Source organism: Conger conger, chromosome 16 (genome assembly GCF_963514075.1).
Source record: "Conger conger chromosome 16, fConCon1.1, whole genome shotgun sequence".
Classification (NCBI taxonomy): domain Eukaryota; kingdom Metazoa; phylum Chordata; class Actinopteri; order Anguilliformes; family Congridae; genus Conger; species Conger conger.
The window spans coordinates 1,380,651-1,404,770 of record NC_083775.1 but is presented as its reverse complement, the minus strand read 5'-3'; the positions used below and the strand labels follow the sequence as shown (position 1 = coordinate 1,404,770).

General features: G+C 42.4%; 1 protein-coding gene across 1 annotated transcript; it reads left to right on the top strand.

Moving 5' to 3' along the window:
• The first annotated feature begins 6,994 nt into the window (after positions 1 to 6,994).
• LOC133114835 (homeobox protein Dlx4a-like) lies at positions 6,995 to 20,380 on the top strand. Its single transcript, XM_061224507.1, has 3 exons — positions 6,995 to 7,609; positions 9,862 to 10,055; positions 19,817 to 20,380. Exons 1-3 carry the CDS (start codon positions 7,288 to 7,290, stop codon positions 20,066 to 20,068), a joined length of 768 nt encoding a protein of 255 aa, XP_061080491.1. The 5' UTR covers positions 6,995 to 7,287; the 3' UTR covers positions 20,069 to 20,380.
• The last annotated feature ends 3,740 nt before the right edge of the window (positions 20,381 to 24,120 follow it).

The window sequence follows — 24,120 nt, the reverse complement described above, 5'->3', positions numbered from 1 at the left end:
CAGGGGCTGAGAAATGAGAAGAAAACAAAAACAGAGACATTGGCCAAACCAGGCTGAACAAGATCAACAGAACGTCTTTACGAAGAGCATTGTGAGCTCAGTCATTACGGAGAGCATTGTGAGCTCAGTCATTACGGAGAGCATTGTGAGCTCAGTCATTACGGAGAGCATTGTGAGCTCAGTCATTACGGAGAGCGTTGTGAGCTCAGTCATTACGGAGAGCATTGTGAGCTCAGTCTTTACGGAGAGCATTGTGAGCTCAGTCATTACGGAGAGCGTTGTGAGCTCAGTCATTACGGAGAGCGTTGTGAGCTCAGTCTTTACGGAGAGCATTGTGAGCTCAGTCATTACAGAGAGCATTGTGAGCTCAGTCATGACGGAGAGCGTTGTGAGCTCAGTAATCTCTGCTAGGCCCAGGACGACTCTACAGTTGATGACTGAAGAATTCTCGCCTTGAAGAAAACCCCCAGACACCTGTCTGACAGATCGGACGCGCCAGTGACGGCTCCCTGCAGAGGACTTCACAACCCACAGGATTCAGACCACTCTCACACACTCACACAGGAAGGGCGGGCAGGTTACGCTTGGCAAAGAGGTTCCAGAAAGAGCCTGCAGAGTTCTGAAGGTCCTGTGGACGTTTTTAGATTAGACCAAGGCTGACCCGCATCAGAGCGATGGCAAGAGCAAAGTGTGGTGTCTAAAAGGAACGAACAGGAAGAGTTTTGGTCTTTCAGCGCACTCATCCCTGGTCATGGGCATGCACTTTGCACGTTGTTGTACGTCTCTCTGGATAAGAGCGTCTGCCAAATGCCATTAATGTAATGTAATGTAAGAGAGTACATTCGAGTTATTTTTTAATCCCATCATCTGTCTGAAGGAACAAAAGTGAAGAACGCTGGAACTGAATGAATGTATGAAATGTGAAAATACAAGCTGGTGAATTTGCTGTGCAGCGATTAGCTCAGAGCTCCAGGAGGTCGGCATGGCGACCGAACGCTCAGCTGTACGGTGCCCGGTGGAGGAAACAGTTCTGTGCGTTTGTGGGCGTGTCTCTCGTTAGCGTGTGAGTCTGGGGGGGGGGGGGGGGGTGGCTCTCTTTACCGCGTTTGTGGTGCATGTTTTTGGGGTGTGTTAGTGAGTGCATGTTGGCGTAATTGTGGTGCGTGTTTGTGGGGTGTGTTGGTGTGTTTGTGGGGTGTGTTGGTATGTTTGTGGTGTGTGTTTGTGGTGTTTGTGGGGTGTGTTGCTGTGTTTGTGGTGTTTGTGGTGTGTTTGTGGTGCGTGTTTGTGGTGTGTGTTGGTGTGATTGTGGTGTGTGTTTGTGGGGTGTGTTGGTGTGTTTGTAGTGTGTGTTGATGTCTGTGGGTTGTGTTGGTGTGTTGGTGTGTTTGTAGTGTGTGTTTGTGTCTGTGGGTTGTGTTGGTATGTTTGTGGTGTGTGTTTGTGGTGTTTGTGGGGTGTGTTAGTGTGTTTGTAGTGTTTGTGGTGTGTTTGTGGGGTGTGTTGGTGTGTTTGTGGTGTGTGTTTTTGGTGTTTGTGGTGTGTGTTTGTGGGGTGTGTTTGTGGTGTGTGTGGTGTTTGTGGGGTGTGTTGGTGTGTTTGTGGTGTTTGTGGGGTATGTTTGTGGTGTGTTTGTGGGGTGTGTTTGTGGTGTTTGTGGTGTTTGTGGTGTGTTTGTGGTGTGTTTGTGGTGTGTTTATGGGGTGTGTTTGTGGTGTGTTTATGGGGTGTGTTTGTGGGGTGTGTTGGTGTGTTTATGGGGTGTGTTTGTGGTGTGTTTGTGGTGTGTTTATGCGGTGTGTTTGTGGTGTGTTTGTGGTGTTTGTGGCAGCAGGGAGCACAGGGAGTAACGGCAGTCCCAGCTGTGTTTGGCTGCCATTTCTAGTCCTCATGTCCCCATCTGGGAGGCAGCCAATCACAGCGGATCAGACCTGAGAGCACAGTCTGACCCCGGCTGGCACTCCAACAAGCTGTCACTCTGTCACTCCACTGGCATGTCAGCACAGAGCTCATACCAGGCTCCTTCCCCTGTGGGCCTGTGTGTGTGTGTGTGTGTGTGTGTGCGTGTGTGGGCCTGTGTGTGTGTGTGTGTGTGTGTGTGCCTGTGTGCATATGTGTATGTGCATGTGTGTGTGTGTGAGTGCGTGTGTGTGTGTGTGCGTGCATGTGTGTGCGTGCATGTGTGTGCGTGCATGTGTGTGTGTGCCTGTGTGTGTGCGTGTGTGTAACTGTGTGCATGTGTGTGTGTGCGTGCGTGTGTGCGTGTGTGTGAGTGTGAGTGTGTGTGTGTGTGTGTGTGTGTGTGTGTGTGTGTGTGTGTGTGTGTGTGCGTGTGTGCGCTGCATCCTTGGCTCTTTGTGAGTGTGTGAGTTCAGCACTCCTGTGTGGAGATTTCTGTGAGTGGAGAAATGTGCTTTCCACTTGTAAAAGCCTGGATGACGTGTGCAAAAGGTCTTCTCCATGTGACAAAACAGCATAGATCATATTTATTATCATTCCATCACTTCCAAAATGGGTATATAAAATAACTGAGCGGTAAACATGAATAGCACACACACACACACACACACACACATGCACAGACATGCGCACTCACACACTCACACTCACATGCACAGACACACACACACACACACGTACAGAAACACACATGCACAGACACACACACACACACACACACACGCACAGACACACACACATGCACAGACACACATGCACACATACACACAAGCACACAGACACACACACACACACACGCATGCACGCACACCTTTTAAGGCCCTTTTGCCATGAACATTATTTCAGGTGTTTTGTTTAAAACAACTAAGCCCACTGAAACGTATTCGCATTGAATTTCAGCAGGAATTTCGATCATAAATTATACCCTAATGTACCCTATACACAACTACATAAAAAGTTGCCAAAAATAGCTTCTAGAACAGGTTGGTAATATTCAAATTTTATACTAATTGTATTCCGTTTGCAAAGAATAATTCTAAGATTACCGTACAAAGATTACATACTTCTGAAGATTATATAGCTGGTCATTTTTAATTCAATTCTTTATTTTTAGCCTTTATTGCGAAGTTTAAAAGACTATTATTTTATGCGCATGTCTGTACCTACAGTCACATGTATAGTATTGTGTAATTCACTGTTGACCTTCAAGAAGGAAACGAAGGGGAAAATTCAGTGTTGGCAGCAGTCTCTAGAAATGACACGGTTCCAGGGTGACGGAGGGCGGGTTCGACGGTTACGGGTTAAATCCGAGAGTGGGGAATTTTGGCGAGAGATAAAAGATCCGGGGAGCTGTAATTCCCGATACGTCACGTCTTTCATCTAATGACATACTCCTCAAGCAAGTCCTGCAACAAGTCTATACAATTTCAGTGCATCGCTCCGATAGCGTATGTTTGTTGGCACCAAATAGAGGTTTAAAAGAGGTATAAAATACTGTGAATTTCTGAATGGAACATGTAAAGACGCCCGACTGTCTAGATATTAGGATATGCCGAATGTGTTCTGACGGTTTCAAGTTTTTATTGGTCTCTCCCCCGAAACCCGGGAATAACTGTAATAATGTCGAGTTTCAACGTATTTTCTTGCATATCTCTTATTTTTCCTCCTAATTAGAACATCAAACAATATCGTGGGTAAAAATAAATGAACATAAATGCACTTTATACTGTGTTTTTAATTGCATTTATTTGCAATAGCCTGCTGTAAAATTGTGGTCAAATTAATGAAATTCGTCGCCAAATTATTACATTCAGATACACACTATCGATTAATTAATTTTTTTTCCCCGTCGTTGTTGTTGTTTGTGTTATAGTGCTTCATTTTATAACCAAAGTGCTTAAGGACAGGCTGAATGCGGTGCGTCAGAGATCTCTGGATCGCAGACTGGCGCCGGGCTGTCACTCACAAAATATTCTGACACATCTTCAAAGAGCTGTCAGGTTATAAAGTTACACGTTCATACGGGATTAAATATGAGGCATGGCCCTTGGGCATCTGATCGGCGGAGCGCATTGCTGTATGTTCTTCTTTTATTCGCCTTGGATTGCCACACTTATATTTTTGGAAATGTTTTCGTGCAATTGGGCCGTCGATAGAAAGTGTTTTGATTTATTTATGAATTTCAGTTTTGCAGGTCTGACGCATGCGCGCGCTCAATACGAATTCGTTTTTACGTGTGTGTGTGTGTGTGTGTGTGTGTGTGTGTGTATGTGCGTGTGTGTGTGGGTTGAATTTATCAAAAAATGTAATGTTATTAAGCTGCTATAAGCTATTTTGGTCAAGTTGAGGTTTGTTGCATGAGGTGCCTGAGGTGCACGAGGGCACAGAAATGTCACCTGAAATTAAACACATTTCAATGGGCCCAGCAGTCACTTGTACACAAACATCTTGTTGGTCACAACGAACGCACATGGTGTGAGAGAGAGAGGGAGATAAAATAGGCCTTTTCCTTCAGCAGTTCATGTGCTCATAATATTCCTCTTGCTTAGATTAAATAATCAAAATAATTATGAAGTAAATCTCAATCCCCATCACTCGGACCTTTGGGGTGAACAAAGCGGCCTTCACATGGAAGGGGTTAGGTCTAATTACGCGCGTGCTTCATAGACTATAAAAAAGCTTGAGACTTTGCAACTGGCTCTCTTCAAGGTATACCTCTTTAATATAATAATTTTGAAATTATTTTTTAACGAGGGTAATTTTTTTTTTTGAGTTTTCTTTAAGGAGAAAATACGTTATTTTCCGGGCTATTTACTCATTCAAACATAATGTGTTTTTTATAGACTAACTGACTCTTGTGTTCAAGTTAGCCCTCGCTAAATGTTAATAAAATAAACAGCTGTCAGATTTTAATATAAATGGTCGAATTAGACCATCTATACAAGCCAAAACTCTGCAGAGTGTTCGAAAGTCTAGGTTAAAATGCAAAGGTCTCTTACTGTCTCTTACTGTTCATAAGTCTAGTCTCCCAGAGTCCATCTTATCTTTTAAGTCACCGTTAAAAACAATTCTATAAAAGTGTTTATATGATTTTATACCTTGGGATTTTTATTATGGTGCCTTATCTTATTACCATTCTGTGTCTTGTGTCTGTTTGTATTCGCTCTCTTACTGTGTTCAGCACTTCGTAACCTAGTGTTTTTAAAAGTGCTATATAAATAAAGTGATTATAATCCGTGGTATTAATCCTCAAAATTCGAAGTAGGTCGTTGCAGCAGTCGTACCAGTTTTTTTTTTGTTTGTTTGTTTTTTTTTGTCCTATAGCGCTGCATTCACTGAACCAATTTTAGCTGGTTGATATTTTATCATTATCGTTATTGGCATTATTGTTATTGCTATTATGATGATGATTATTCGTTTTCGTAATTAAAAAAAATCGTGCAGGTGCGAAAATTTTGGTTTAGTTAAATATGTTTTTATCAATTCAAAACAAGAATAGGCAACAACAAAAAAAACTACATTTAATATATTAATTCTGTGTCATTTTAATTATGGCAATACAGATTTGTTGCGAAGGACGTGGGTTGCAACATTCCATTCTTATTAATATGCTATATAAACATCTTGTAGTATGTAAGGTGCATGTGTATAATATATAATGATGTGACACCTTGTTTTTTTACTCGCATTAAAAAGTCTGCATGTGTCAGTGACCTGTTCCAGTGACGCAATAATTTAAACTAAACTCCTAAATGGGATCTACTGGGGTGATATCGCCTACTCTTTAATAGTTGACTTACACTGAAATGTTTTAGTTGAGGGCCTTTAAACGCTCAGTGTACACGCCTAAGGACCTACACAGTAGTCTACGTGTGTCTGTCGGTCTGTCTCTGCCTTTAAATTATTGTACATAAATTACCCTCTGGCGACATTTTCATTTCAGGATTGTGTTCGTTTCGGTGAAAATGATGATACAGCCGCTTTTAACATGTTGATATCCGCGTCTGTGTGGCGCGTTCGGAGGCACCGAGGGATGGGCCGTTTTCGCTTATCTTACAGCGCTAACCTACACCGTACACCACAGAGACATAAAACACGTGCGTCTGTTCCCTCCTCCACATTTCGCCGGCCTCCTGTTCTTTCTTCATAAGTTTTGTTTACAAATATTCCAGTTAATTGAAAACACCGGGGTGTGCATACCAGGACGGTAGAGGCCGTTTGGTTTAAATTACGGTGTTCGGTTCTCGGATTACATCAAATCACACGCTTTAAATTGCCATTCGGGAGCAGGGTTTTAACCTTTACAATAACCCACAGTCTAAACTACCTATATTTATTTATTTATTCCTGGAAATTGTGTATTCGTCTTACGTCTATGTATTTAACCAAACCTGCTTTCTGATACTGCGCTGTTTTACTGGGCATCTTATTTTGTGGTTGCGTTTGTCCCCCTCAGTGCTTGGCCTGACCTTGGAACACCAGGTCGAGCATCTGTAGTTTAGCGAATACCGTGACACAGACGTGTTCTTTCATATGGGCCGTAGCCTATTGTGAGGTGCTGCGATTAGTATAGATCTGTATGTCGTGGTGACGTTTTTAATATTGAGATCTGTTGAGTACTGCGATGTATTACAGAAATACAGACATTTAATTTCAACTGTAGCCTATTATATATTATTGTCAAATAGTTGTCGCAGGCTAATGGCTACATAGGATTATAGTTGTAAAAAGATAGAACACATTGCATACAAAGCAATGTACTGGAGAATGTGTTATATCTACACTTTTTTTTTTTTACAGTTATAATCTGTAAAAATATATATAGCGGTATGTATAAATGTTATAGAATAATATATGTATAATATAATAATATATGTATCATAATAAAATATATCCTGGTTGTTTTACAGGCGCACTAATGAACTGACCATGCAGGCAGAGTTCGTTAGCTTTAATCCATTTAATTGGCTTTGCCCTTGGGGTCGAGTGACATAGCAGGTTCTAGCAACCAATCAGTGAGGCGATCGCGGATACCAAGTGGAGTTGCGAGACCTCGCATTCATATCCATGAAGTATTTGGAGAAACTGCGAAGTTTCCTGAAGATTTGAGAGAGATTTCCTCTAAACCATATTTAGGCTAACTCTGCACGGTGCATTTACCAAGGATCTGGAGAGACACATTTGCAACTTGAGGAATACGTTTTCACTCCCGCTGACGTTCGTTTCCTGCTACTATTTCGAAGGATGGATCCGGTTCAACTCTTCTCCCGTTAGCGGTGGTTTTATGCAGCCCGTTTTACCGCCCCGTTTTCATGGACCTCACGATCAATGATGACTATGAGTTCGATGCCTGACAGTTTGGTCGCTCCGGACCCGTCCAAATCCGCCTTTCTGGAGTTCGGTCACGGTTTCCCCACGCACCAGCAGCACGCCCCCGCATTGCCGCGCAGCCACTATCCGGTTCACGGACTGCACGCCGGTGGACACGCGCAGCACGAGAGCCCCTTCTCCCCGAGCGCGGGCTCGTACGGACGCCCGGTGGGATACTCGTACCCGAGCGCGGTCCCCACTCACCACCCCAGCTCCTACCTGCCATACCAACACAACAACCACAGCAACGCGTTGGGACACTCAAGACTAGAAGATACCGGTACGTGAAAATACTTCCGTTGAAGCACGCTGGCCCAGACGTAACATTACAGTCCGGAATCTGCGTTTCTGGTGTAGCGACGTACAATAGCTAAGTGTGGTGTTGATGAGCGAAAACAGCTAATATGCAATGTTTGATTCTATATAGCAGGTTTTTCGCCTAGATATATGGTTTTGTTGCATTTTACGCGTAATGTCAATGCAGAATATGAACAGCAGATTCTATCGAAGCTGTGGCATACCACTGTCGACGTCCAGTGCTACTGTATGAGCTGTTTAACCCTACTCTATAGAGCTGTTGGCTCAGCCTGAAGTTACATAGTCTAATTCCCGTTAATATCAAACGGTGTACAACTCGCCCATATCTGTAATTTCTGATGAAAGGTTTGTGTAAACACCCTCAATGAAAATAAAACACACTTGTAATTAGGGTGGAACTCCATTTCATTCCACACGTTTTTGTGGGCTGATGAAATCAGTTTTTCAATTTTAAGTTATCGCTTATTTATTTTCTTAGCTCATACCATTAGCTTTATTTGTGAATTACACTATTTTAATAAGTTGGTCATGTTCTGTTCCGATGATCTGACATGTTGACATATTTTGTCAACATGTTACACCTTTAATCTCTCAGCCATTTTACAAAACGACATAATTTTATGATTCCAACGTTAAAATTACATGGCATTAAAACTTTTACGAATTGGAATCTTTCTGTTGTTTTACGCGGATTTATTTGTCATTCCTCCAAAATAGCAATGGCTAACCAATACGCCGCAGATACTCATTAGCAAACAATTAAACACACACAATTACCGAGCCACTTATCGACATAATCAATTATTAATTATATTAATAAAATGATTAATTACAATTACACTGAGAATTATTAATTAGTTAGTATTTTCTTGGTGGGTTTTCATTTGATTTGATATAGGCCTATTGGATATAACCATGAAAACAGGCCTGTTATGTATCCGACACGTGCAGGTGATCAATGCATGGGTGTTTGCGCGGCGCATTGGCTGCGGCGCAGGCCGGAGAGGCGTCGGGATGTGTGATATGCACTTCATACACTGTTACACGGTAAATAACGAGGAGGAGCGCTGCCACGCGTAACATTTGCTCTGTGGTTTCCCGCAAATGCAAGGCTTTGTGAAAACATGCAATCTGAAAACCGTTTTCCTTTAATCATAAGCTCCGCGGTATTCGCCTTTGTAATTACGTTTATCTCGTTCTGTTCACTCTTTCAATGGCAGTACTTAATAAATACCCGATGACTAACATGCGCGTTATACAAAGGCATAGGCTCGATATAGGAGGATACCTTTCACATTAATCACAAACTGGTTTTTAATTGCGATTTTTAATGATTGACAGTAGGTTATTAGGGACATTGGAAAATACTATATTCAATTATTCTGATTATTATTATTATTATTATTATTATTATTATTATTATTATTACTTCTAAGGATATGATATTCTCTTCCATACTCGCCATGTATCGCCTACTATTGAGTCTAGGACAGGGGTTTACTTCACGATTAGTCGAAATGGATCATTAATTCGTCTTAATATGAGGCGTTTCTGTGAGTGTTTTCATCAAAAAACACAAAATATGAATGAATATAGGCGATTAAACGAAAGTGAACAACAGCAAAGACCATCCGAATGAGAGTGTGGTAATCTTTCTAACAAGACAAGTTATGTGCCAGTCGTTTTTAATTTCCTTATTAATGATATGTGTGCATGTACAAGCACGTATCTGCATGCCGGAGAGAACGAGTGAAAGAAGAAAAAAAAGTTAATCTTTAAATGACCCCGTTCACTCTGATGTAGGCCTATTTGTGAAATATGTGAGAATTGTCAAATCCCCTTTGATAAATTTGACTTGAAATGTAGGCCTAGTTTGTAGCCACCCATTTGTAAATGTGATGATCTATCTATCTTTATCGATTTATCTCTTTAATGCGCGATAATTCAGTAAGATGTGTTGAGCTACGTTTTGTTTCTGAAGCCTAGGCCAACTCCAGTGAGCCAACACTGTCAAAATCATGGGGAATGCAACGAGAGCCTTTACTTTCATTACATTTCACTTAATTTTACTCCCAAACGAGGTGTTCAGTTGTAAATGCAAATGGACCCGCTCAGGTCTCTGGACTGGGCAGCTGTTGACTTTTACATCGCCTGTTCGCTCTCAAGCCTGCACGGTTTACCCATCAAGGATCTTTTGCTGCTCCTGTGTTTAAGATCACGACAAGCCGACCGTCATAGAGAATGGAGAGATTCGCATTAACGGCAAAGGGAAGAAGATCCGGAAGCCCCGGACCATCTACTCCAGCTTGCAGCTGCAGGTGCTGAACCAGCGCTTCCAGCAGACGCAGTACCTGGCGCTGCCCGAACGCGCGGATCTGGCGGCGAAGCTGGGCCTCACGCAGACGCAGGTAAATTTACTGCACCTTTGACGCAATCTCTGCTGCTTCACAACGACAGAACACGATTTCGCCACGTTTTTTTTGTGTGCCGCAGGAAGTATTGTGTGTTCAGGTCGTTTGTATGGAGACTCGTTTTTAGATTTACGATTGCCTGATTTGACTTTCCCAAATTACTGTGTCTGGTAACGGCGCGTTTATGCAGAAAAAAAAGCGAAAGTGACTTCGAGTGTGGGAGATAGTCCCAGGCCGCAGATATTCGCGTTGAACTGCTGATTCTCACTGGGACGCTGACAGGGTATAATCGTCGGTATTTGATTTAATATAAATTAGTTTCGCTAATTTAATGGGCCATAATGCATCTATTCCTGGAGTCGTGTGCGTTATTCCGAGTTAAAGGAGTGGGAAGCCTTTCTTCGGATGGTTCAGAAACTGATAATCGAGTCCACAGAGCTGTTCTTAAACAGGCTTCCTATATTCACGATCAGGCAAAATGTGCATAAAAAAACAAAGTACCATCAAATCAGGGGGAATTTTAAAAGAGAATTTGTCTTGAATTTAATAGTGCCAGAGGTATTACATTTTAAAATAATAATAAAAAGTGAATATGAGGTATTATATTTTTAATTATAATGTTGAGGAGGTATTATATTTTTTATAGTAGTGCACATCAATAAATGTTTATCAGTCAAAGACATATGTGTCATTCACTTTAAAGCAATATTCACTTATTGAGCACTTTATTAGGAACATTTGTAATTCATTACACCTACTTATTCATGTGATTATCTAATCAGCCAATAGTGTGGCAGCAGTGCAATGCGTACAATCATGTAGATACAGGTCAGGAGCTTCAGTTAATGTTCACATCAACCATCAGAATGGAGAAAAAATGTGACTTTGACCGTGGAATGACAGTTGGTGGCAGACGGAGTAGTTTGAGCAACTCAGAAGCTGCTGATCTCCTGGGATTTTCACCCACACTAGTCTCTAGAGTTAGCAAAGAATGGTGCAAAAAAAACAACAGAAAAATCCAGTGAGCAGCAGTTCTGCAGACAGAAACGCCTTGTTAATGAGAGACGTTAGAGAAGGGCCAGACTGGTCAAAGCTGACAGGAAGGTGACAGTAACGCAAATAATCACACATTACAACAGTGGTATGCAGAAGAGCATCTCTGAACACACAACACATCATAACTTAAAGTGGATAGGCTACATCAGTAGAAGTCTAAAAAAGAAGTCTAATAAATACCTAATAAAGTGCTCAGTGAGTGTATAGTGGACCATATGATAAATAAATAAACTGAATATAACTCTTCTCATAAGTGTAAGCTCTGAACTTTAAAGCAACAGTCTGATACATTTACAAACCGAGGGGATAGTATCTGTGTGGCTAAAGATGTGATTAAGAGACAGGCAATTGGAATGTATGCTGAATTTCCTGTTCATATTATTGATATTTTCACGAGTTCAGCAATTCTCATAATTTTTTACTATAGAGACGATTAAAACCGGCTTACAAACCAAAATGCACCCAAAACATATCTGGTGAGAGAGAGAGGCAAAGGATTATGTGATTGTTCAGTAAACGGATGTATTTGTCTGGTGGATGACGGTAATGGCAGGGCCCAGGTCTGCCCGGCTCTGCCCAGCTCTGCCCGGTTCCGCCCGGTTCCGCCCGGTTCTGCCCGGCTCTGCCCGGTTCCGCCCGGCTCCGCCCGGCTCTGCCCGGCTCCGGTGGGTGCAGGGCTGCACGGGCGCTGAGTAACTGCGGCCCTGGCGGGGCCAGGAGCCCGGGACACCAAGCATGACGTGTCCCTCGCCGGGTTTGCTTCGCCCTTCACTTCCTAACTCAGTGTGACACACAATCCTTACGGGTGATTACGGCGGATTCCCCGAGTGTTGGCCGCAGTCTCCGCACGTTGTTCAGGCGGCGCTCTGTTGAACATCTTCCCCACCGCTGAGCTGCGCGCCGGCTTGGCATCGCGGGGCAGAGGAGGGGCGGCCATCTTGTCTCACTCGCTGAGTGCCACAGAGCTGCTGGACAAAGCTTTAGCAGTGAGAGGCCCTTTCACTCCACACCGTCTTAGAGCCCAGTTTGTTCTTCCTTGAACTTGTTCGGGTTGAAGCTTTTTTTTTCGAAAACTTTTTAAAACGGATTTTTACAATTTTACAATTGCGCCGACAACAACTTTTTTGTGAAACAAAATCAATAATTATTTGTTGCTCTTAAAAAATCTGATTAAAATATTTTGTGTACATTATATATATTATATATATTATATTTATGATTGATATTTCTGCAACCTCATTCTTGGTCTATATGTGTGTTTAATTGTGAAGGTTTTGCTGAAGGCTGCCTCCGGACTCAGATAGTCTGAGAATGGCACAGCTCAGCTCAGCTAAATTCCTCCGTCCTCTGAGAATAATTCCTCAGCCTGAAGACGACCGTGAGGCATTAGCGGCCTGGTTAACGAGCGGGTACACTCAGCGCTACAGTGGCCAAACGCACGCTCTCTCGAGGGATTCGTCTGAAATGAACACTTGTCTGCAGAGTGAGGCGGGTTTGGGTCAGGGTCAGGGGCAGTTTTACGGTCTGAAGCACACCCAGTCTCCATCTTGGTCCGATTTAATTTGCAAAATGGGTGCCGCAACATTTTCCTGCTCTGTAGCTCCTACGTATCTAATTCTGATGGCCAGACGGTGTCTCCACGCATGTAGGGTTTATTTTGGAGGAGGGTGTTACAGTGTGGAAACGCTGTGGAAACGCTGTGGAAACGCTGTGGAAACGCTGTGGAAAGTGCTTTGAGTGTTACTCTTCTGCTCCTGCTGTCTTTCACAAAATTTGTATACTGAAATATATTGTAAATATGTGGACCTGTTGTAAATTATAATGGTAATTAACAATGCGTGTTTGGGGATACAATATATATTAACGCATAATTATCTTAAATTTGCAGTAATATCATATTTACCCACATATTGTGATGTGTTGGTAATATATGCTATATAAATATACTGCAGTATATTGTGTTGCTGTAAGCAGTGGCGTCCTGTGGGTTCTGAGAGGAAGAAGAGTATGTGTGTGTGTGTGTGTGTGTGTGTGTGTGTGTGTGTGTGTGTGTGTCTCTCTCAGGGTGTGTGTGTGTGTGTGTGTGTGTGTGTGTGTGTCTGTGTGTGTGTGTGTGTGTGTGTGTGTGTGTGTGTGTGTGAGAGTGTGTGTGTGTGTGTGTGAGAGTGTGTGTGTGTCTGTGTGTGTGTGTGTGTGTGTGTGTGTGTGTGTGTGTCTGTGTGTGTGTGTGTGTGTGTGTCTCAGGGTGTGTGTGTGTGTGTGTGTGTGTGTGTGTGTCTCTCTCTCAGGGTGTGTGTGTGTGTGTGTGTGTGTGTGTGTCTCTCAGGGTGTGTGTGTGTGTGTGTGTGTGTGTGTGTGTGTGTGTGTCTGTGTGTGTGTGTCTCTCTCTCAGGGTGTGTGTGTGTGTGTCTCTCTCAGGGTGTGTGTGTGTGTGTCTCTCTCAGGGTGTGTGTGTGTGTGTGTGTGTGTGTGTGTGTGTCTCTCTCTCTCAGGGTGTGTGTGTGTGTGTGTGTGTGTGTGTGTGTGTGTGCCTGTGCCTGTCAGGGTTATCCTCATAGCTGGCTCTCAGGGTGTGTGTGTGTGTGTGTGTGTGTGTGTGTGTGTGTCTCTCTCTCTCTCTCTCTCTCTCTCAGGGTGTGTGTGTGTGTGTGTGTGTCTCTCTCTCAGGGTGTGTGTGTGTGTGTCTCTCTCTCGCTCTCTCTCTCTCTCTCAGGGTGTGTGTGTGTGTGTGTGTGTGTGTGTCTCTCTCTCTCTCTCTCTCTCAGGGTGTGTGTGTGTGTGTGTGTGTGTGTGTGTGTGTGTGTGTGTGTGTGTGTCTCTCTCTCAGGGTGTGTGTGTGTGTCTCTCTCTCTCTCTCTCTCAGGGTGTGTGTGTGTGTGTGTGTGTGTGTGTGTGTGTGTGTGTGTCTCTCTCTCTCTCTCTCTCTCTCAGGGTGTGTGTGTGTGTGTGTGTGTGTGTGTGTGTGTGTGTCTCTCTCTCAGGGTGTGTGTGTGTGTCTCTCTCTCTCTCTCTCTCTCTCAGGGTGTGTGTGTGTGTGTGTGTGTGTGTGTGTGTGTGTCTCTCTCTCTCAGGGAGTGGTGTGGTATGCACTGGGGCCTCAGCACCCTGTACCCTTTACTGAGCCCAAAACAAGGCCTCCTGGTCCTGCCGCGTTCAGGCGCATTACGTCCCATTTCACAAATCCATTACCAAGCCACTTAGTCCGGTGTTGAGTTAAAGTCCATGGACAGCCATAACATGTATGTTGTGATTACAGTACAGTTTGGATTTGCTATAGCGTATTATATACAAATATACTGCATGTTCTACACAAATAATGGCTTCACATGCTGACAAAAGGCCATCCATAAATGTACATCACTAAATCCGGAGTGGGATTATCTGGAAAATTATGAGTTTATATTTGGTACAGATTCATTAAACTTGTAAAATAGCATGTGCTTCGGCGTATGGCCTGGTGAGTTGGACATTGGCATGTACAGTATGGGGATAAATACCACCCGTCTGCGCCTCTGTGTGTGTGAACTAAACTGTCATTTAGGGACTGACTCAGTTTCCCTGAAATCAGCTCTGCTGAGTTAACAGTAGAACAGGAGCGAATGTTTCTGCGCTGTCTGTGTGACGCACGGTCATGTAAACATTTTCACACGCGGGGAGCTTGTGTCCAGGGGTGACGATGCCCTGTGCCTGATTCAGACTGCAGACCTCAAACTGGGCCCTGCGTTCTCCTACCTCCACTGTGTCAGTGCTGTGTTCCTCTGTGCCCAGGCCGGCCTGTGTTCTCTGTGTTCTCTGTGTTCTCTGTGTGCCTCTGTGTTCTCTGTGTTCTCTGTGTGCCTCTGTGTCAGTGCTGTGTTCCTCTGTGCCCAGGCCCGGCCTGTGTTCTCTGTGTGCCTGTGTTCTCTGTGTGCCTCTGTGTTCTCTGTGTGCCTCTGTGTTCTCTGTGTGCCTCTGTGTTCTCTGTGCCTGTGTTCTCTGTGTTCTCTGTGTGCCTCTGTGTTCTCTGTGTCAGTGCTGTGTTCCTCTGTTGTCAGTTACTGTACAATATTCGGTTAGATTTTGTTCAGGTTACCTTATTCAGCTGTGCGGTATTGATGTTTTACGCTCTAAAACAGTCATGCGGTTATTTCCCCAGTCGTGGCAGTTTAAGGCGTCACCAATAGAAACGATGAAAGGGCTTTAGCTTTGAGGTGACGCATGTGGAGGAATTACGCTAAAATATGCAAATAAGTAATTTGTGAGCCGGGGAAGCCAGTTCAGCCAAAACTCCCGCAGTCTTTAAATAAACTGAGTCTCATCTTCTCTTTATGCAGAATTTAAATAAACTGATCTGGTCTACTCTTTTCCCAGTATTTGAATGAAGAGTGCCATGTTAAACATGGGGTTTGACGGCCCTCTTATATTTATAAACACTTGTGGAAGTGAAGTTGTTGTTATTATTATTATTATTATTATTATTATTATTATTATTATCATGTATATCATTATCATTATCATTATTTAAATATACAATGTGCAGGTAGCAGTTGAAATTGTACTTCCCTCTAGGGTCTTTCAGCGTACTTATCCCTGGTCATGGGTATGCACTTTGTTGTATGTCGCTCTGAAAAAGAGCGTCTGCCATTAATATAATGTAATGTCAATTATTATTATTATTATTATTATTATTATTATTATTAGTTTGTGCTTCAGACTTTGCACAGTTTTGTTCTATTTATGCAGACAGAACTGAATAAATATTACGTACACACGTATGCATGCACGCACTCACACTCTCTCTCACACACATACACACACACACACACACGCTCACACACACACACACACACACGCTCACACACACACACACACACACACACACACACATACACACACACACACACACACACGCTCTCACACACACACACACACACACACACACACACGCTCACACACACACACACACACACACACACACACGCACTCGAATGCATGTGTGCGTGTGCCTGTGTGGGTTTTTGATAAGGAGATGGTATGAGACGTGAGTGGTGCACAACAATCTGTAACCCTTAGTGTTTCAGATAACTTCTAAAGCATTTTAAATCTATCGTGCCGTATTCTATTTCTCTGTAAAAAAATATCCAAGTTGCTGAATTATTTTGAGTTGCTGGGGTCTTGATGTGATGCCATTCTGCGTCTGTTTCCTCACCATCAAGCCCAGATGCAAGGGAAATAGGTGTAGAGTTTTTTAGTGTTTAACTGTGAACAAGTTTCACTCCTGACTCATGCGTTAAACAGAGGTAGTGTTTTAGTGTTTAACTGTGAGCCAGTTTCACTCCAGATTCATGCGTTAAACAGGTAGAGTGTTTTAGTGTTTAACTATGAACAAGTTTCACTCCTGACTCATGCGTTAAACAGAGGTAGTGTTTTAGTGTTTAACTGTGAGCCAGTTTCACTCCAGATTCATGCGTTAAACAGGTAGAGTGTTTTAGTGTTTAACTATGAACAAGTTTCACTCCTGACTCATGCGTTAAACAGGTAGAGTGTTTTAGTGTTTAACTATGAACAAGTTTCACTCCTGACTCATGCGTTAAACAGAGGGAAACATGGAGGTATTAAATGGTTGCCCATTTTATTTCCTTCCCTAGTAAATGCCCAAAGAAATAAAAATCATCAGGAAGCAAATGTGAATCTGTTTGTTTTGGCCGAGACTTCAGCCCTGCCTGGTTTTAATAATTCTGAAGACCATGGCTACTCCAGGTAGGCAGGAGCTGGTAATGAATTCACATTTAATTAGCCGTCCATTTGTCCCTGCTTTCTACATTCGGATATGTAACGCCTTCTATATTTATATTGTTTTGAAATTGGAGGTCTGCTTTTTTATTTTATTTTTTCTTTCCTATATTTGTTTTAGACACATTACTTTGAATGCCCTGGAACCTGCTAGCTACCATGTTTTTGTCAACCTTTTCTTCTCAAACACGAGCTCAAGTGTACAGAAGAAAATATCAAACAGAATTTACACCTGCTAAAATAATCTGCTAATCAGACAGAAAATGTCCCTGTTAGCCTGAATATAGACACAGTTTTCCCTGCAAAAAGCTTTTTGGGAACTTACGAGGAAGAGCTGAAAAGGAATACAAAAACCTCCACTTCAAGTTGCTTGCAGTCAGTTCCTAAAAAACTCATTTTTATTTTCACAAATAAATGAATCCACTGTTCTTGTGTCCCCTGTCATGCCAAATTTCATTCACCCCATCTCTTTGCCCCCAAAAGCAGGGAATCAAACCCAAAATGGCTGATTTGCCACCTGCACAAGTCATCCTATATCCTATATAAAAATGATACAATTAATTGATTAATTATAAACAATCTGAAAATGAATCATAGAAGTCCTGCTCACAGTGATGTGTGTGTGCATGAAGTCAGTCTGTGCATACTTCCATTCTGCTTTATGCGTGCATACTTTACCGTTGGTCTCTGTGTTTGTGTCCACATTGTGCGTTTGCTCGGTGTGTGTTTTTATCTGCGGTAGAGTGAAGGCCCCTGTAGAAGCACGTAGCACAGTGCTAACGTAACGCAGACTCTCGGCCCCTGTAGAAGCGCGTAGCACAGTGCTAACGCAGACTCTCTGCCCCTGTAGAAGCGCGTAGCACAGTGCTAACGCAGACTCTCGGCCCCTGTAGAAGCGCGTAGCACAGTGCTAACGCAGACTCTCTGCCCCTGTAGAAGCGCGTAGCACAGTGCTAACGCAGACTCTCGGCCCCTGTAGAAGCGCGTAGCACAGTGCTAACGCAGACTCTCTGCCCCTGTAGAAGCGCGTAGCACAGTGCTAACGCAGACTCTCTGCCCCTGTAGAAGCGCGTAGGCAGAACAAGCAGCCCGTCCGTTGGAACCCGGCATAGCAGAATAGCAGGCCTGCAGTATTTTCGCAAGGCCTAATTACCACACATTTCAGACCGAGGGCCTGTCACCACCCTGCACTGCCCCTGCAATCCAAACCAACAATTACCCAATACTTACACGTGCTTGAGTGACATTTTATTCTAAAAAAGACATAATGAAGAACATAGAAACGGGCCCTCGTTTTACTCCAGATGACGTGTGCTCTGTCGTTGGCGGGGCAGTCTGTTTGCATTACGCGCGGAGCGGGGCTGTTACTGCGCCGTCCTGCTCAGTGTCGGGCAGAAGCGCTGGCTCCTGCTTAGAATAATGGGGAAAATGGCTGACAAGTAAACAGCCTGAACACGTCTTCCAGGCCTGCGAGCCATAAGCATGAGCACACTGTGTCGGGGGGGGGGGGGGGTTGGTCCGTCTGGGGGACGGTTAAGGGGACAGTTTGGGCCACACACGTGCGCTGTGATTGGGGCAGGAGCCCATCCGTGCGTCCCCCCGGCACATGGGGCCACTCAGGTGCCTGGAGCGGAGGGGATCAAAACCACCGTCTCCAAAATGGCCGCCTTTAAGAGCTTTCTGTGGAGCGTCTGTTTCACTGGCCCACGCTCCCCGCGCTCACGGTCTCTCCACGCTACGCTAACACCGACACTCTGCACACAGGCCAGTGTCTGTAAATGTAAATGAATTACTTTAACTTTAGTGAATTCAGTTCCCAGATTTAGTGTATTTTTAGCGCTTAACTAATGTTTATTTTAATGCGAATTAACTGTCTGTATATTGATGTACAAGGTAACTATCCTAAGTGCTCTGGAGTGAAGCACAGTTAGCAGATAGGTGCCGTGGTCTTTGGCTGTCAGCCGCTGTGAGAGATTCTCTGCTCCTGAGTGCCTGCAGATAGACTATGCAGTGTCCAGAACAATCTCACACAACATTTAGCTTTGTGGGTCACCAGTCCAACTTGGATTGGGTTCTGAAAAACTTTAGTCTCAACCAGAGAATAAAAATGTTGTTCTTTTTGAAGAATAAATAATGCCTTCTGTCCAGGAACTATAATAATAATAATAATAATAATAATAATAATAATAATAATAATAATAATAATAAATAATAATAATAATCATAATAATGAGTCATTCTCACTGTCAGACCTCCCTCTGTGTGAAAATGGCCTCACCACCCTCTGCTAGCACTTTATAAAACACTGGCCTTGCTTGGGGAAGAGCCAGCTCTATTAAACTGTCGGCACTGTGGGGATATTCATCTTGTGCCATCTTTGTGAAAATCATTTTTAAAAGATTCTAATTCTCCCTATTATTGGTTTAATGGGAAAAGGGGATCATAAATAAACCCAAGTCTTAAGGCGCTTGGTCTGTCCTCTTGTTTACACAGCGTTGCGTCTCATTTAGCGTGTGGGCTATTTTAGTTTCTGCTCGTAGTCTAAACTGTTTTTCGCATTGCCCACATGGAAAACGCGGAGAGGAATAATCGCTGTGCTTATCAGGCGACACCCAGAATGCGGTCGCGCGTCCCCTCCCACGCTACTGCCACTCTCGCGCGCATCGCTCGGTGGATCAGCAGTAACATTAGCGGCCAGTGGGCACCGTGAAGAGGTTTTCTGAAACGTGAATGCAATTCAATGTCGATGTTCACTGAGAGAAATGGCAATGAACGTGGTGTGCTGTCATACGACATGACCTTCCTAAAATGACCGTTTTATTGTTGTCCATCATCATCATCATCATCATCATCATCATCACCGTGGTAGCAGTAGTAACCGCCACCCTTCATAAACGGTTAATTAAAATGTTTACCCCTCTCTTTTCAAGGTCAAGATATGGTTTCAAAACAAACGCTCCAAGTACAAGAAGATCATGAAACACGGCTCGAGCGGACCGGAAGGGGAGCACCTAAATTCCACCTCGTCCATCTCGCCCTGCTCGCCGGGACTTCCGCCCCTCTGGGACGTGGCCATGGCGGGGAAAGGGGCGCCGATGCACGCCGGCGGCTACATGAACAATTTCGGACACTGGTACCCCAACCATCACCATGACTCTATGCCACGACCGCAAATGATGTGACGGATCATCTCAGTTATAAAACTCCATCGCGCGACGTTGGATTATAATCAATATTCCTGAATGTGTGATTCGCCTGCCTTATCCTAAGAACTGTTTTTTGTTTTTTGTTTTTTGTTTTTTTTTAGATATATGTATATAGCCTACATATTAATCTTTTTTTCCTCATTACATACTTTTAATGTGGACCTGTAACTAAAACTGGACTGTTTTCGTTTTTGAATGACAACTGTTCGTTTGGAATGTAAAGACCTTCTTGTTTTGGAAGTTGGAGAGTTGAATACATATTTGGAAATAAACAAACACTCGGCCTAACTATTTTGAGGATTCTGATCTGTATTTTCAGACTGTTTCTAATAACTCATCAACCTCAAATGACCCAGTGATGTCAGCTTAATTTCGTGCACAGGCCTGAGGGAACCGTGTTGCTTAAATTAATGCGCCGTAAGAAACCTTATAGACAAATCAATCTGACACAACAAAACTGTTTTTTATTAAACATTAAATTCGTTGTTATTGCTGCATGTTCATTAAATGCTTTAACCCGTTTAAGCCGTTTTAGGAAATTAATTTGAATTGCTTTGATAAAACAGTTCCACAAATTAAAATAGCTTTTAAAATCCACTTTGACGGCGGGAATAAGTAGGCCTAAAGCCTGCGTTCGCGTGCATTCTGCAGCCTGGTCGCTCTAGTTTTTTGAGCAGATAAATAGGCCCGCGATTATCGGAAATACGGGCTTTCCCCAGATACCTGTTGAATTGACTTTACCTAATTCATTGTTTATTTATGTGCCTGTTGAAATGGGACGAATAGACGTATGAAAACAGCCCCCTGGGGGACTTGACCTGGGCTGATCTGTGGGTTTAATTTGGAGCCTTCCACGTGGAATGCCATCTTAATTCAGCAAACAATTGAGGCACAAGACACAATTATTATTATTATTATTGTTATTATTATTATTATTATTGTTGTTATTATTATTATTATTATTATCATTCTTATTATTATTAGTATATCTGTTGTTGTTATTATTATTATTATTATTATTATTATTATTATTGTTGTTGTTGTTGTTGTTGTTGTTACTATTATTACCGTTAATGAATAATAATGATAATAAAATAAACATTTTCTGTAGGCGTATATATGCAATGTGTTACAGGCCGTTGACATTGTCCAAGCATAGTGTCAGGAAAGTTTAGGAAGATTTACAACTTGTGAAGATTTACAAATGCATCGACTGACAAGATGTGAACGCCCAACGCAAACATAAAGCAGAAACAAATACTTAGCGAGATATCGAGATACTTATTCACCAAATGTGAATTACAAGTCATTAAATGGTCAGAGATGAGTCGGTCTTTGGTAAAGCCCCGATCCCGTTGGTCTAGTGGCCTACACTCAGGCTTTTTGTTTGTGTCTGGCTTCCAAGAATACCGGGTTTAGAGTACAATTTTTATTTTATTTTTTACTTTTACATCTTGACGAGGCTTATCATGTAATGCTTAATTTTATACTGCTAACATGCCTGCGGTGTGGAGTGGATTCGGATGGTCTACTATAAACATTTGAAACGTATAGGCCTATTGTAGTATTATTTTAATTCATTCATTTTAAGCAAAATTGGCTTTCAGAAATGTTGGCCTACGGTGCCACCAGCTCCGAGCAAAATACGTGTGATTTGCTCAGGAAACGTGCATATTAATCACTTATTACATTTTTATGAAACCTCTGGAAAAAAATGAATTAATCCTTTCAGGAATAACCCACCGAAGTTGACTGACAATGTGTTTAACTGCACATCAACATTCCGTGGTTACACTGACCCGTTTCAAAACAATAGCGATGAAAATGTCTGCAGATTCTGGATTAGTTTGAGACTCATTTCTTTTGATCAGCCATTTGTTTCAGTTGAACCACACATATTCAGGGTACTTACTGTTATTGAAAGATTTGTCTGCACCATTCGAAATAAATTCAGAAAATTGTCTAAATGGATGCGGTCTACGTTATTTTGAAATGGCATCTGCCAAGTCAAGGCGCATCCAAACGCACGCATTCAGCTGTAATATCTGCTCAAAATCTGCGGTTCCCGCAGTGTAATTAACCTGTAATGTCTTGTATCTGTCTGGGATATATTTGTATATATAAGGGTCTTTCTTGTTTATTCATTTATTTTTCATGTATAAACTGAGGCTCGGACAATATTATTATAACAGTATTTCAGTTTATTTCTTGCATTCATTTTGCGGTTTGCTTCTGTGAACCAATCGGGGATATTTTGTAGGGCATTCAAATGTTTTGCGTTGAATTAAACAGAGGCCGGGGCTTGCAGTGTGTGGAAATATAATAATGCTAAATCCATTTACCTTTTGAACTTATTCGCGTATTTAGCATTGCCAACATGTTTTAGTAATAATCCTTAATACTTTCTTGCCATCAATATATTAAATTTAATCAGCTACACAGCTCATGCGCAACAATAATAAGATTAATAATTCTGTTGTGTTGGTTTTCAAATGCAATTACCAGACGTAATATAGGACTTCAAATAAATTCACAATAGTTGCTCTTTGTTCACAATTCATAATGTCATGAATTAATAGTAAAGTTTTACGTCAAGTTAATTAGTGAATTATATGAACATAGCTGTAGCCTGCTATAGGCTATTGCTCCGTGTTAAATGAACTCTTCAGAACAGCATCCGTTGGACTCACTATGTTACAGTTGAATTAACACTGGATATTTGACTGCGTAGTAGTAGCCTAGAATAACATTAAACACACTTGTCATTTGCATATATCAGTGCAAATATAGCCTATATATCTCAAATTGTGTGCCATTTAACGATTTGAATTCTTTACGGAATTCGCCAAAAAAAATTAAAAAAAATAAATCAGTCCTTATTTTATCACCGACGGCATCCTCGGGGTCTGTGATTCCGCAGCTGTATTTACTCACGTCTGTGTAATTTCCCCACGCGCAGAACAGAGACGAGGGGCTCGAGGATGGAACCGTTCTTCGAACCTCAGGCGCAATGCGGAAGGGCGTCCGACGCTGAACCAACGGCTATCGGGTCAAATATTTTACCTCCTAAACATCTGAACAAGCAGAAGGGACGCTATTTTAAGAATTCCAAATGCTTTTATAAAATGGCCCCTGCAAATTAAGGTAATTTGGCGTATAGCTTGTTAAATAAAGCTTTCATTCCAACAGGATAATTACACGCAATTTACAGCCCACAGAATGTCTTTCTTAATATGAAAAAAAAAAATCCTGGGGACAGGTCCGTTGGCTTCGGGAAGAAGCGAGCACACGGACCATCCTCTGTTGGTGCGGGTCGAGCCGGCTAATAGAAAAGGCATCATTACCCCAAATTACTCGCAGGTGTAACGCACATGCAAGGCGAAAAGAGGAAGAAACCGTGTGAAAGGCGATATATTATTTAAGATGGTCGGAGCATGTGCAGCAGCCAACAGTAACCTTGCTAAAATATTGGTCTTCATTTCACATGTAGCCACTAGCTGTGAATTACAAATTAAAGCACTGAGGTTTTTATTACTACAAACGAGTGAAAGAGGTTTGTCTTTCAGGTTTAAGTGTTGGGCTGGAAAGGGTTTCGGCCCGGAGGTTAATATTGCTCTTACATTTAGCATTTTATCGCCTTTTCTTTTTTTTTTTTTTTTTTACTTCTTGTCACAAACACACGAGGACAACGGACATTAGTTTTAACGGATTCTTTAGAAAACCGTGAAAGTCTAAAAGTCATAAAAGGATAATAAAAGGATTGCAGCTTGTGTTTGGGTGAGGTAGATTGCTGTTCTTCGCCTTCTGCGCGCTCAGTGCGATGCGGGAATATGTTTCAGAAAAGATGTTTATTAAATAAAAAATATTCGTATCTGAATACCGCACAGAAAACACACCTGCGGGTAGACACTCGAATAATTTCTGTTTCACGTTGCGATTTAATGCTGGTTCATGTTTTCGCGCTACGTACTGTAAAAACGTAGTGTAGATAGATTATATTAAGATATAGTTGCATATATATTTGTAAT